Source organism: Rhinopithecus bieti, unplaced genomic scaffold, assembly GCF_001698545.2.
Source record: "Rhinopithecus bieti isolate Rb0 unplaced genomic scaffold, ASM169854v2 scaffold_72161, whole genome shotgun sequence".
NCBI lineage: Eukaryota > Metazoa > Chordata > Mammalia > Primates > Cercopithecidae > Rhinopithecus > Rhinopithecus bieti.
In genome coordinates, this window is record NW_016828382.1 from 553,209 (window position 1) to 567,754 (window position 14,546).

A 14,546-nucleotide genomic window follows, 5' to 3' on the forward strand; every position below is an offset into this window, starting at 1 on the left:
GAGGGAAGAGAGGAGGTAAGTGCTAAAATCTACAGTGGATAATGGGGCCAGAGGGACTGGGATGTTTTCCAGTGATGGTTAGAGGAAGAGAGAGCACAGACTGCTGGTCTGAGTAGCAGAGAGCAGATGCTATGCGAGGAGTCTCATGTGGAAACAATACTGGGCAGGGTGAAGGGCATCAGCCCCACCCCAGCCCTGGATGAGGGGCAGAGAAAATGAGCAGCCTCCACTTTAAAGATTGGCAGAGAAATGACCTCACCTAAGACCAGGAGGAGCAGGAAACACTTAGCAAAGATAAAGTGGAGTGTGGTAATATTGGTTGCAAAGGGTATTGTGGGCAGATTTGAGTGGGAGGGTCTATTGTGGGTCGAGTTAAGAGAGAAAATGCAGAGCATCAAGAGAGTGAAGGTGATGGGGACAATGTGGAAACAGTGACATGGGGAATTTAACTGGGTGCTGGGTTGCCAATGCTTAAGTCCCAAGAGTGCATTCCGTGGGGGATGTTGGGTGGTTAGGCCTCTCTGTATTTACCAATGGGCTGGAAGGGAAGCCCAGCAGGCTTTTCCTCAAAGTCTTCCATGATTAGGGAATGAGCAAGTGAGTCTGGGCCCAGGAGTGTGGGGTTGTGTAAAAGTGCTCTTACCGCCATGTTCATCCAGTCTCCTTTCATGGTTCTGCTTAAATGTCACCTCCCAATACAGCCTTTCTTAATTTTTCTGACTTGCCTTTCCACATACAGAACCTTGTGCAGACTTCTACTGTAGCACCTACTATATGCACTCTATTGCCTCTACTATTTATTCATTTATTGAGATGCAGTCTTGCTCTGTCACCCAGGCTGGAGTACAGTGGTGCATGCAATCTTGGCTCACTGCAGCCTCCACCTCCCAGGTTCAAGCAATTCTCTGCTTCAGGCTGCTGAGTAGCTGGGATTGCAGGTGCATGCCACCACACCCAGCTAAGTTTTGTATGTTTAGTAGAAACGGGGCTTCACCATGTTGGTCAGACTGGTCTCGAACTCCTTGCCTCAAGTGATCTGCCTGCCTCGGCCTCCCAAAGTGCTGGGATTACAGGCATGAGCCACCGCACCTGGCCACCTTTGCTTTTTTTGTATCTCTCCCTAAATAGAATTGTTTCTCAAGAGTGAGAATACTGCTTGAATTATTTCTGTTTTCCTATTACTGGGTACAAAGTCTAGTAGCCTTGGTAGGAGCTACATAAATGTTTAATTAAGTAAAACTTAGCCATTGTTTGCTAGTCATTATTGTACTATATATATGGTAGATTTGAAGAAAAGTTTAGACACTCTTCATATAATGTTTACTGTGAATCATTACAGTGTGTACACTGTGAAGTATACACATGACATTTAACTTGCTTTCTTAATAGATAATTTTCAGTTAGTTAAATTAAATACAACACTTTGGAAAGATTGTCAAAAAATATGTTACTGGTCTTAACTAAAATTTGCTTAAATGGCCGGGTGCAGTGGCTCATGCCTGTAATCCCAGCACTTTGGGAGGCTGACGCAGGGGGACCACCTGAGGTCAGGAGTTCAAGATCGGCCTGGCCAGCGTGGCAGAACTCTGTCACTACTAAAAATACAAAAATTAGCCAAGCGTGGTGGCAGGCATCTGTAATCCCAGCTACTAGGGGTGCTGAGAAGAATCTCTTGAACCCGGGAGGCTGGAGATTGCAGTGAGCTGAGATCACACCACTGCACTCCAGCCTGGGTGACAGAGCAAGACTCCGTCTCAAAAATAAATAAATAAATAAAAATAATAAAATAAAATTTGCATAGGTACCAGTATTTCAGATTTTCTTGATAATGGCTCTGGTGTCAAGCTAATTTCATTATAAGGCTTCAATTTTAATTCAATTTTGATTATAATAAACTCACATGTGTCAAAAATCAAATATATAAATATACACAGTGAAAGGCTCAGGGTGACTTTCTTTATATCTCTACCTGAGAGCTTACTGGTTCTTTCCTCAATTGTTTTCTTTTAATGTCATTATTTTTTACACCCAATGGCTATGCAAATGACTTCCAATCTTTGTAATCACAAACAATGCTGCAATAAATAATCTTGTTCATAAGTCATTTCACATGTGTACAAGTTAATATAAGGCACTTTTGATTAAACTAAATATTAACAATGATGCTGAATCATTAAATCTATTGCAAACTATGCAGTTACGTTAATATGGTTAAAACAGTCTCTCATTTCAAGCTTCGAAGTGTTGTCCTCGAATATCAAGTGGTAGACTGAAGTACTCCTGTACATACTGTTCTAAGAACATTGATCAAGAAAGAAGGTGCCAGTTAACCAGCAAATACAACATTAACACACTCAGTTATTAAGGGGCATAAACTTTATTGACATCTTACATCTATATATTCATGGAACTACTGATGTTATTAATAAAATGTTTGCTGTATGGCCAGGCGTGGTGGCTCACGTCTGTAATCCCAGCACTTTGGGAGGCTGAGGCGTGCAGATCACCTGAGGTCGGGAGTTCGAGACCAGCCTGACAAACATGGAGAAACACTGTCTCTACTAAGAATACAAAATTAGCCATGCATGGTGGTGCACGCCTGTAATCCCAGCTTCTTGGGAGGCTGAAGCAGGAGAATCACTTGAACCCAGGAGGCAGAGGTTGCGGTGAGCCGAGATCACGCCATTGCACTCCAGCCTGGGTAATAACAAGAGCAAAACTCCGTCTCAAAAAATAAATAAATAAAATATTTGCTCTAATGTTACTGAATTTTTAAAAGCCAGTTTAGTTAATATCATGCTTTATAACCAAGTAATGGTTATATGTTATATGATTAATGTTACATGATTTCCTTTAAATAAGCATAAAGACTCATGGAAAACTATCAGCAGAACCAACCATGAATGGTTGATGTGTATAACCAAAAGAAAAAGGAAATAAGTTATCAGGAGACTTTTGAAAGTGAATATAGTAGGTGCCAGAACTCTCCATAGGGAGTTTGAGAAATCCTTTTCCTGGAGGCATTTAAATGGAATAGAACTGAAAGCTAGAAAAATAAACTCAAAAGAACAATCCTTCTTCAGCAGAAGTAAAAGCCCAAAATGACCTAATAGATTTTTTCTTTCAAAATTCTAGGATTCAATGAACACTGCTCTAAGTGCCTCTTTTGTTGGATTTGTTTGTCAGGGTATGCATTCATTAGTTTGCTTAAAAACTGCATTGTTTGCAACAAAGAAAAACATGTTGAACAGTATCGGAATTGGTTAAGATTCCCAAACACATGACTTTGTTCTAGATTTTAAGACCATTCCAAGGATGTTTCCCTTTACATACTGCCTTAATCTGAAAACTAGTGATAGAACAGTCTGGCATTACTGAGTTTGTTCATTATGATTTTTGTGGTGTTCAGATGTTCCTATGTAGCATCTTTTTGTATGAATTTTCCTACAATCAATTTAAAATCAACCAGTTGTGTGAGTTTGCCAGTAGATACATATAGCAGCTGTATGAGTTTGGCAATGGGCATTAAGACCATGTAAATACTTTACTTTTCTCTGTGTTTTTATAATACTCCATCTTTTGGAAGTCAATTAAAGCTTTAACTCTAAAGAAATCCAAGTGTGGAAAGATACATGTACCATTCAAAAACAGAGAAGTATAAAACAGAATCAATTAATCTGAATCTTGAAAGTTCAGAAACAGGCGCTCGATTTAACTCAACTAATATCTGTAAAGCACCAACAATGGTGCAAGGTTCATGCCAGAGTAGAAGAAAAGGTAAGTGCAGAGGAGTTGCAGCGTATGATCAATATCTTATTGGTGCAAGGTTCACGCTAGAACAGAGGAAAAGATAATAAGCACAGTGGAATTAAAGCATTGATCAGTATCTTATTTCCTGACTTCAAAATGTAAATCTATGCATACCTTCCCACCTTTCGCCCATGTTCATTCCACTGCAAAAACATGATCGCTGTTCTCACAAGGTGTCTGGGGAGTGGGCTGCATGGTGAGCAATGTGGTGCAAATTATAGGTAGGATGGAGGGAATTAAAAACCAGTAAATGTAAATATAAGAACTCATTTTGAAGTAGATCAAATCCTCTATTATGACCAGAGAAATGCATGCACATAGAAGAGGTGTAGGTCGATTTTAAAAGGTCTCATGCACTAAGCTAAACTCAGGAGACAATGGGAAAGCCATCGATTTTGAGTAGTGGAGTGAGATCGAACAGCACGTAATGAAAATTAAGCTTCAGACCAGTTGGGAGACTTCTGGAATAATTCAAGCAAGAAGTAATGAGAGCATAAACCAGTATGCACGGCAATGGGAAAGAGAGAACCTGTAGATTCAGAGAAGACAGAGTCTACAGGACATGATACCTGATTGAATATGTAGAATAAGAGAATAAGAAAGAAGTAAAAGACGATTGGCTGGGCGTGGTGGCTCACACCTGTAAACCCAGCACTTTGGGAGCTCGACGTGGGAGGATTACTTGAGGTCAAGAGTTCTAGACCAGCCTGGCCAACGTGGTGAACCTCATCTCTACTAAAATACAAAATACAAAGCCGGGTGTGGTGGTGGGCACCTGTAATCCCAGCTACTGGGGAGGTGTGGGGAAAAGAAAGATCAGACTGTTACTGTGTCTATATAGAAAGAAGTAGACATAAGAGACTCCACTTTGGTCTATATTTGAGATGCTGTTAATCTGTGACCCTACCCCAACCTTGTCCTTGCAAGAGATATGTGCTGTGGTCACTCAAGGTTTAAAGGATTTTGGGCTGTGCAGGGTGTGCTTTGTTAAACAAGTGCCTGAAGGCAGTATACTTGTGAAAAGTCATCACCATTCTCTTAATCTCAAGTACCCAGGGACACGTACACTGCCGAAGGTCGCAGGGACCTCTGCCTAGGAAAGCTAGGTATTGTCCAAGGTTTCTCCTCATGTGATAGTCTGAAATATGGCCTCGTGGGAAGGGAAAGACCTGATCGTCCCGCAGCCTGACACCCGTGAAGAGTCTGTGCTGAGGAGGACTAGTGTAAGAGGAAAGAAGCCTCTTGGCAGTTGAGATAGAGAAAAGCATCTGTCTCCTGCCCGTCCCTGGGCAATGGAACGTCTCGGTGTAAAACCTGATTGTATGTTCTGTTTACTGAGAAAGGAGAAAACCGCCTTAGGGTGAAAGGTGGGACTTGTCAGTGCAATGCTGCTCTTTGTGCACTAAAAAGGTTTATGGAGATGTTTGCATATGCATATCAAGGCACAGCACTTTTTCTTAAACTTATGTCACAGAAATCTTTATTCATATGTCTTACTGCTGACCTTCTCCCTACGATGATCCTATTATCCTGTCACTTCCCTTTTTGTAAGATGGTAAAGATAATTATCAATAAATACTGAGGGAACTCAGAGACCGGTGCCGGCGCGGGTCCTCTGTGTGCTGAACCCCGGTCCCCTGGGCCCACTTTTTCTTTCTCTATACTTTGTCTCTGTGTCTCATTTCTTTTCTCAAGTCTCTCGTTCCACCTAACGAGAAGCGCCCACAGGTGTGGAGGGGCAGGCCACCCCTTCAGGGAGGCTGAGGCAGGAGAACTGCTTGAACCCAGGAGGTGGAGGTTGCAGTGAGCCAAAATCGTACCACTGCACTCCAGCCGGGGCAACAGAGCAAGAATCTGCCTCAAAAAAAAAAAAAAAAAAAAAAAAAAAGGATGACTGGTCTTGGGCCAAATATACACCCTTCCTACAATCAGCTGTGGCTAAGGTGGGGTCACCTGCTAGGAACATGGCCATATTGGCCTTCTCCTTAGACCGGTACTACAGGTAGGGGAAATTATCTAAGTAGGAAGTAGGAAGGCTAGGCACCCCAAACTCCTACACTCCACTAAGAAATTGCATACTAACCTTGGCTAAGAAAACACCCACACACACTTCCAAACTAGTTGAAGATCAAAGAAATTGGGGTGCAGATGGTATGAACCGAGTTCTATTCTGTGACTATACACTTTAGATCTTGATGAGATGAAACAAAGAAGAAAGTGATAACTTATGTGCTGTGAACAAACAAACCATTGGTTGTTTATCTCAAACTAAAAGGCAAGTGATTGGAGATTTTCAATATTCAAATGGCAGCGTGAAGCTTCTGCTTATATAGTTTCATATCTAACCTGATTGCAAAGGCAAGAGCCAATAGCTCTCCACTGCTCTGAAAAACTAAATCATTTCAGTCTTTTCTACCTATCTTCCATGCTATATGCACTCTATTGTCCTGACTTTAATAACCAATAATTTAGATATAAAACCTTGTGTCTAAATGTGTTTGCACATTTCACAAGACTGGCCATACTTTTCACAAGATTTACAAACTGGCCAGGTGCAGTGACGGATGCCTGTAATCCCAGCACTTTGGAGGCCAAGGTGGGTGGATCACTGGAGCCCAGGAGTTCAAGACCAGCCAGCACAACATGGAGAAATTGCATCTCTACAAAAAATACAAAAATTTGCCGGGCATGGTGGCACATGCCTGTGGTCCCAGCTACTCAGGGGGTTGAGGCAGGAAGATCACTTGAGCCCAGGAGGTTGAAGCTGAAGTAAGCCATGATTGTACCACTGCACTCCAGCCTAGGTGACAGAAAGAGACCCTATCTGGAAAAAAAAAAAAATTACAAAGCGGTGTCAGACCCAAGAAAGCCTAGAACCTGGAGAGATCAATTGTACAATAGACTAGGAGTCTGTCTACTTTCTCATTTTGCTCTTTTATTTGTATTATTTATGTTTGGACAAACGGAGGCAAGATGGTGCACTTCCCGGTTCTTCTTCACCAACTTTTCCTGGGCCCGCGAAAATGCAGCCAGCGCCCAGGGAAGGTGCAGACCAACCGGGCATGCGCCAGGTGACGTCAATCCGAAGAGACTAAGATTTACCTGGTCGCACCTGCGGAACGCCCCCCGACACGCCCGTGCCCCACCTATTGCCCTCCCACTCCTAGAAAAGCCGCTCCGGACTGACGCCACGCGCGGACTTCCCAGCCCCACTCCCATCGGGATGTCGGGAGTGTATCAGGAACCCCGCCCGAGAGCCCCACCGGGGGACTCTGTCGGCCTTCTTTGCCGGAGGCCGACAGACCTCTCCCCCACACCTTAGGTGACCAAAATAAATTTGCAGTTTTGCGCCTAGCCTTGCCTACCCGCTGGTTCTTTTGTGCCCGCTCTGGTGGTCTTTAGAAAAACAAATCAATTTATTTATTATTAAGCAATTCTAGTAAGTTTTCTGATGCTTTCCTTAGAAGAATGTTTTCAGTTAAAGTAGTTTGCAGCCGGGCACCCTGGGAGGCCGAGGCGGGTGGATCATGAGGTCAGGAGATCGAGACCATCCTGGCTAACACGGTAAAACCGCGTCTCTACTAAAAATACAAAAAATTAGCTGGGCGTGGTGGTGGGCGCCTGCAGGGAGGCTGAGGCAGGAGAATGGCGTGAACCTGGGAGGCGGAGCTTGCAGTGAGCTGAGATTGCACCACTGCACTCCAGCCTGGGCAACAGAGCAAGACTCTGTCTTAAAAAAAAAATTTTTTTTAAGTAGTTTGCATGACATTTAGAAAATGGAAAGCAAAAGCACCAGTTAAGCAAGGAAGTCCTGCCTCAAACCTGCATGTGTTTCTTCTATAAACACCAGCACTATTCTTGTAAGTATACAGAGCACTCACTGACACTGAAAACCATGGAACCCTGAGTCATGTGTTATGCTTCCCCATGTAGACTTTGCAGCTGTCTTTTAACTCTACCTTTTATCCTCAAAGTTCAAGGAAACATTTATTATGATTTCAAATTCCTGAACTCACATCTAGTCCTAAAGTCAAAACAATATAACTTGGTATATAAATCAACTAAAATGAAATGAAATGCACTTGGCAAAATCACCCTTTTATGTAGTGGTGGAATGCTAACAACTGCCCTATGACCATCCTGTGCAAATCCACCCTTGGCCTCATCCCAGGATATACCGAAACTTCGTCTCAACTGTGTCTCTTTGTCAGTCACGTTAAGAGACAGCTGTGGAATGTTTGGTCTAGAATATCCCAACAGGTGCTCCTTCCGTCTCGATTTCTATGGAGTCAAATAGAATTTGATCTGTAATCGTATGTCCAGGCTTCCTAAGTCTTCCTAAAGCAGATACCCATTTTTAGTCAAAACAGCAAAAACAGTTCTCACACTGAGAGATAAACTGTAAATGCAATTGATCAAACATTCAAATCTACACATTGAAATAAAGAACTGACAAATGAATTGGTTCTTTTTAGATTAAAGACTATTCTTAATGGAACTAGCTGGGTTTCACAAGTATTTCACAACTTTCAATCAAAGAGCCAATGTTTTTCGGTATGACTTCGGATTATTACTTGTAATTTCCTCTATTTTTTTCTGTATTGGTCTTCCCTGTTTCCATTCCTCCATTTTCCTGTATTTTTGCGATATAACTGTCTCTTTCTTTTAGATTTTATTTTTCCCATTAATTACTGAACACAAGAAAATGTTTTGCAAAATAGTCTTTCCCATCAAAAGGTATGACAGTAGAAAATGTTTATGTGACATGCTATGCTGTATTCAAAAGGTAGTCTAATTTCTAAGCTATTTTAAGGATATGAGTACTCAATTTTTAGGGGAAAGATAATTTAGCTTTGTGGACTTCAGAGGATGAATTATAAGCATAGTTGAAATTGATGCCTGAACCCTGGTGTTCCAGAAAAGATAGATTCTCCTTTGCCTTCACCATTGACATTGTGAGTCACCGACCAGGTCTTACGATGAAACTGCTTACCAATATTTGCAAAGTCGAGTTTATGAATAAAAGCGTGTAAATGCTTAATTTGAAACATTTTAAAAATGTGAGTTGCACCTCACATTTATGTCTTGGCTGAACTGCATACAATCCCATTACAGTGGCCTTAGTTGAATGGACAGAGGCTCTGGAAAGGCCATTTGTAGGAACATTTACCATATGTTAGGTGAAATGTATAGACCGTTTGGACAGCTGTTAAGGGGATAATGTTACAATACAAAGGCTGCCTATATTTTTGACCATAAAATGAGAAGATCAGCCATTGTTTCTGTCAGGCCTCTGAGCCCAAGCCAAGCCATCGCATCCCCTGTGACTTGCACGTACACACCCAGATGGCCTGAAGAAGTAACTGAAGAATCACAAAAGAAGTGCAAATGCCCTTCCTCGCCTTAACCGATGACATTCCACCACAAAACAAGTGAAAATGGCCGGTCCTTGCCTTAAGGGATGATATTATCTTGTGAAATTCCTTTTCCTGGCTCATCCTGGCTCAAAAGCTCCCCACTGAGCACCTTGTAACCCCACTCCTGCCCGCCAGAGAACAGTCCCCCTTTGACTGTAATTTTCCCTTACCTACCCAAATCCTATAAAACGGCCCCACCCTTATCTCCCTTCGCTGACTTTCTTTTCTGACTCAGCCCGCCTGCACCCAGGTGAAATAAACAGCCATGTGGCTCACACAAAGCCTGTTTGGTGGTCTCTTCACACGAACGTGCATGACAGTTTCCTCCTGTGCTCAAAAAGAATGATAGGATGCCTGTAATCCCAGCACTTTAGGAGGCCGAGATGGGCGGATCGCTTGAGGCCAGGAGTTCCAGACCAGCCTGGCCAACATGGCAAAACTCTGTCTTTACAAAAAAATATGAAAATTAGCTGGGTGTGGTGGTAATCCCAGCTTCTCAGGAGGCTGAGGCACAAGAATTGCTTGAACCTAGGAGGTGGAGGTTGCAGTGAGTAGAGATCACTCTGCAGCACTCCAGCCTGAGCAACACAAGTGAGATTCTGTCAAAAAAAAAAAAAAAAAATAGAAAGAAGAAAAAAAAAAGGAAAGAAAGAAAGGAAAGAAAAGAAAAAAGAATGACAGTATCGTATAGAAACTAGAGGATACCTGGGACAATTATGTCTGTAGTGGAAGGTCCCAGATTCTCACTCTCCAATATAGTAACCAAACCTTCCTGAGCATAAGGTTGATCATGCCACTGGGTTTCCCTGGGGTGGGTGTCTGTTATTTAAAGAAATTGTGGTTACCAGCACTAAAGCGAAACAGAGAAAGTTGTTTATTTTCCAACTTCCTATACCAATTGAGAAGAGGCCATTTGAAGAAGCTGGCAACCTGAAACCCCAAAAGATGTAACTAGTTGAAAGGCTCAAGATAGCTATCATTTAGAAACAATCTTTCATTTATGCACAGAAATAATTTACTCATAAGCCCAGCCCTCTCAGTTAGGTTAATAACACCACTATCAGCTTTTCAGCTGTTTACTTCCCTTGCTTTATTTCTAGAAACGAGAATAAGGAACAAAATATATAATTATGAAAACAGGCCGGGCACGGTGGCTCAAGCCTGTAATCCCAGCACTTTGGGAGGCCGAGACGGGCAGATCACGAGGTCAGGAGATCGAGACCATCCTGGCTAACACAGTGAAAGCCCGTCTCTACTAAAAAAAATACAAAAAACTAGCCGGGCGTGGTGGCGGCGCCTGTAGTCCCAGCTACTCGGGAGGCTGAGGCAGGAGAATGGCGTAAACCCGGGAGGCGGAGCTTGCAGTGAGCTGAGATCCGGCCACTGCACTCCAGCCTGGGACAGAGCGAGACTCCGTCTCAAAAAAAAAAAAAAAGAAAACAATTGGAATGTCAGCCTACAGACAAAACTGAGACAAAATTTATATAAGGAGAGAGTATATTGAAGTCATATTTGAGGACTGCAACCAAGGAAACACCAAATCAAGTTGCCCTGAATATATACAGCAGTTACTAGTGGGTTTTTAAAAGAAAAAAGAGGCAGTTTCTAAGTTGTTTGAGAAGAATTTATATTAAGATAACATAAACTATATAAACGATAGGCTAAACATTGTTTTTTGTATCACAAATTCCAGGAACATAATGAGTGAGGCAGTCAGGAACAAAATGTCTTTAAATAATTGCTCCTGTGCATAGCTACAGGGGTTGTGGCTGCAGTCTCACACTCCTGTCTCTCTGGGCCTGATAAATTGGTAGCCTTCACAAAGCTCAGATCGTTCTGAGCTATTTTTCTTTTTTCAGAGAGTTGCACAACTACTGTCAGAAGGCACATCTTGGTTTTAGTTCACAGTACAAACCTCAGTTGTGATCAAATGTTTTCAACTTCCTTTCATAATAAGGTTTTAAACTCATTTCAGATAACTAGATCTGGTTCTAAAGGGCTGAAAAGAGAAATTCTTGCGTACAAATGGAAAAAGCTCTTTTCCCCCTTTCTCTCTGTAGTTCTGAAATCAAATGAAATTACTCATTATTGACACTTATCAGAAAAAAATATTGACCAGCATTAAATTCTTGTCCTCCCCAACCCCCACCTCTTTTTTTCCTTTTTCTAACCACCACCCTTTTGTTAGGCCAGCTTAACTAGCTTTATATCTCTGAGCCTAGCCTGAGGGGCCACATCCTGTGTCTGGAATGTAAAACCCCTCTCCCCACTAGGCCTCCGGTCTTCCCTTCACACACACACACACACACACACACACACAGGGACTTCCCTTGCCTCCATCCCATTCACATGTGTATTATTTTTAAATCTCCATCTAAATTTATTAAGTCATAATACAGACTTATCATTTTTGTACACATGCTACTCAGTGTATACGCTATGTTTCTTATCCAGTTGCCCATTCTGTATGTGTCCATCTTAAAATACAAGCTCATGCATGACTTAAGCCTAGAGAATTTGCTGAGGACAAAGGCAGTCAAGATGCCACGTGCAAATAACATTTTTTAAAAAGTTAAGCTTATGATAGCAATACATATTTAAGAGGTAAGTGGAAAGATGTTTGAAACATTGTGATAAAACTAACTTAACGGAACCTCCCATACTTCCTCGGTCACACCTAGAATACAATCGTTTCTTTCTTAATCTTAGGAAATATCAGGGAACAGAAAAGAGACTACTTGTAGATATCTAGTTTCTCATGTTATAAAAGTACCTTGTGAAAGGGACAGGGGTTTTGGACCTACAAAATGCGTCATCAGCCACAACTCCACATGGACAGGAAAAAGCTGGAAAAGCAACACTGTTCATTCTTTTAGTTTTCTCCTTTTACTTACTAAAGCTATAATCAATTAAAGTGTGTTTTTCATCTAAAATGAAACAAGCATGAGGAAGCCAGAACTAGAACCTCTAACTATAGAAGAAAGGTTGCATGATCTCTGTGGAATACAAAATACACAGTTTCCACTCGGTTACTGTTTAACGGTAGTGAAAATTTTTGTTTGGAACAAAGGCACTATTTACATATTATTTCTTCTGAGTGAAACTGTGGTCTGGGATGGGTTGTAGATAAGAGCAGTTGAGAACCATGCTTCATCTCCCTCCTTCGAAACTCCGAAACGTGGCTTTATTTCTACCAGAAGTTCAGATTGCATTATGGTCATCTCAATTCCAAAATAATAGATGGCAAGAATATCTGCCCATCCTTCACTTTCCTTAGAAAAAGTTGTTCTTCGGATTTTAAATGCGATTGCAGTTTTCCAGTGTGTGAAACCAGGAAAACAAAACACTCAGCGATGTACATACCTACACCTAAATCATCAGAAATAATAGGCAGCTGGGCTAATTATCCTTCATTAGCAAGATCAGAGCCATAAGCGTTCTCACTGGTTTAACAAATGAATGCCCTTAGGCGTCTATCATTTGTAACTCCTAGAAGCTTTAATTTCCACAAGAAACAAAATAAGACGAGCCTTCTGCTTTTAACAGCGAAAACATCGTTTTCCCTCCCCTCTCCACCCGGGTCAACTCTTCCAGCCGCTCCCTCCTGCATCACACACATGCTGCAGGAAAGCCTATTTACAGCCCGGGACATCCCCAGACCTCCTCTCCAAACTTCCCCACCTCCTGTGCATAGGAGAAACTGAGAGAAGCACCCACTTCCTTTCCAAACTTCACAAGCAGGGGAGGGAGCTGTAGCAGCCTTTTACCTCCGTTCCCAAAAGCGAATGTGAAAAAGTTCGAGAAGGCACATCCTGCGAGCGGAGGTTAAACCGAAATCTGAACAGAATGCACTGTCCCTGCAAACTACGATTGATAAAAAAGATATTGCAGACGTTTGCGGGGGGTATAAGTAAGCCATGGTTGTCTCGCCTTCCTCCCCTCTCCACCAACTGTGTTTCTTGGAGAAATCGCCGGTTCGATTCATGCACACATTTTTGTAAAACACAGACAAAATCGTAAGTAGTTACCTTCATTGTTGCGTCGGCCACGAGGGAAGCTGGAGCTGAGCGGAGGGCAGATCCCAAGGGTCGCAGCCCCTGACCGCGTGGACCGGGACTGCGGCTGCAGAGCGCGGTTCCGGCTGCGGCAAGACCTGGGGCAGTGCCCGAGGCGGCGGCGAGTACACGTGGCGGGCGGGATTGCAGACCGGCCCTCTCGCGGCCGAGACTCGCGACCTAGCAGATTGCATCAGCAGGAAGACACTGAGGCTACTCCCCCAGGCCGCCCCCAGATGGTGGAGTCTCTTCCCAGCCCGAAGATTCGGAGCCAGCGCCCAGCCCCGAGCCTCACTCACTTCTCACTCCTGGGGTGCAGAGCGGAGGTACCAGCGTTGCAAGCAAGTGACACGGTTACCCCCAATCAGTCTCTGTAGGTGCGTACCCGAGTGTGGGAATGCCCGTGTAACATTTATATGGGGACGTCAAGGAGAAGGAGGAAAGAAACAGATCAGAGGTCAAATATGATTGCCATTCCCTCATCACTGGCTCCTGCCCACCTCCCTACTGTCCCCAAAGTCACTTTGCTGCATGTTGATAGGACCATGGCACAATCCTGCCCAAAAGTATACATGTATCCCCCGCGGCTACTTTAAATGTACTTTTGCAATAGTCAAGAACATGTACCTGATTTGCCAATCCCTTTCCTGGAGTCCCTTAGTCCACCCTCAAATATAACCGTTTTTGCCAATTTATTATGTACATGGGGGAACATTTTTAATCCTTTAATTTGAGCATATAAAATTCTTTATAATGTGAAAGTCCCCTGTATGTTCCCTCCCCACATCTATACAAAGCTCCAGGATTGCTACTTTTCCATGTCCAGCTCCTAGGTCAGCCTCCATGACTGCTTAAGTGTGCTGCTGGTTGACCTCTGCTCCCTCTCTGTCAAGCTGGCAAACTCCTATTTTTGTAAATTTCAACCCAAGACTTTACTGTGGAAGCTGCCTCTAATGCCCTCAAACAGAATTGGGCCCTTCGTCTATGTGCTGCACTTTGTCCATATCCTTTCTCGAAATCAATTATTTTATTTTATTATTTTTTAATAGAGATGGGGTCTCACTAAATTGGCCAAGCTGGTCTTGAACTCCTGGCCTCAGCAATCCCCTCACCTCAGCCTCCCAAATTGCTGGGATTACAGATGTGAGCCACTATGCCCAGCTTCTTAATTTTACTTTAATTATTTGTTTGCACAGTTGTCACTTCAGTGGATTATGAGATTCTTAAGGGCAGATCCTTTGTCATATTTATCTCCTATACTGAG

At 42.8% G+C, this 14,546-nt stretch overlaps 1 protein-coding gene across 1 annotated transcript in view; it reads right to left on the reverse strand.

Annotated features, from left to right (window-relative positions):
• BCAT1 (branched chain amino acid transaminase 1) overlaps positions 1-13,791 on the reverse strand; it is a 137,805-nt gene extending 124,014 nt beyond the window's left edge. Inside the window, exon 1 of the mRNA XM_017864524.1 lies at positions 13,256-13,791. Within this exon, the coding sequence (XP_017720013.1) occupies positions 13,256-13,261 (6 nt within the window). The 5' untranslated portion in view covers positions 13,262-13,791. The remainder of the gene's footprint in view (positions 1-13,255) is intronic.
• Positions 13,792-14,546: the final 755 nt, after the last annotated feature.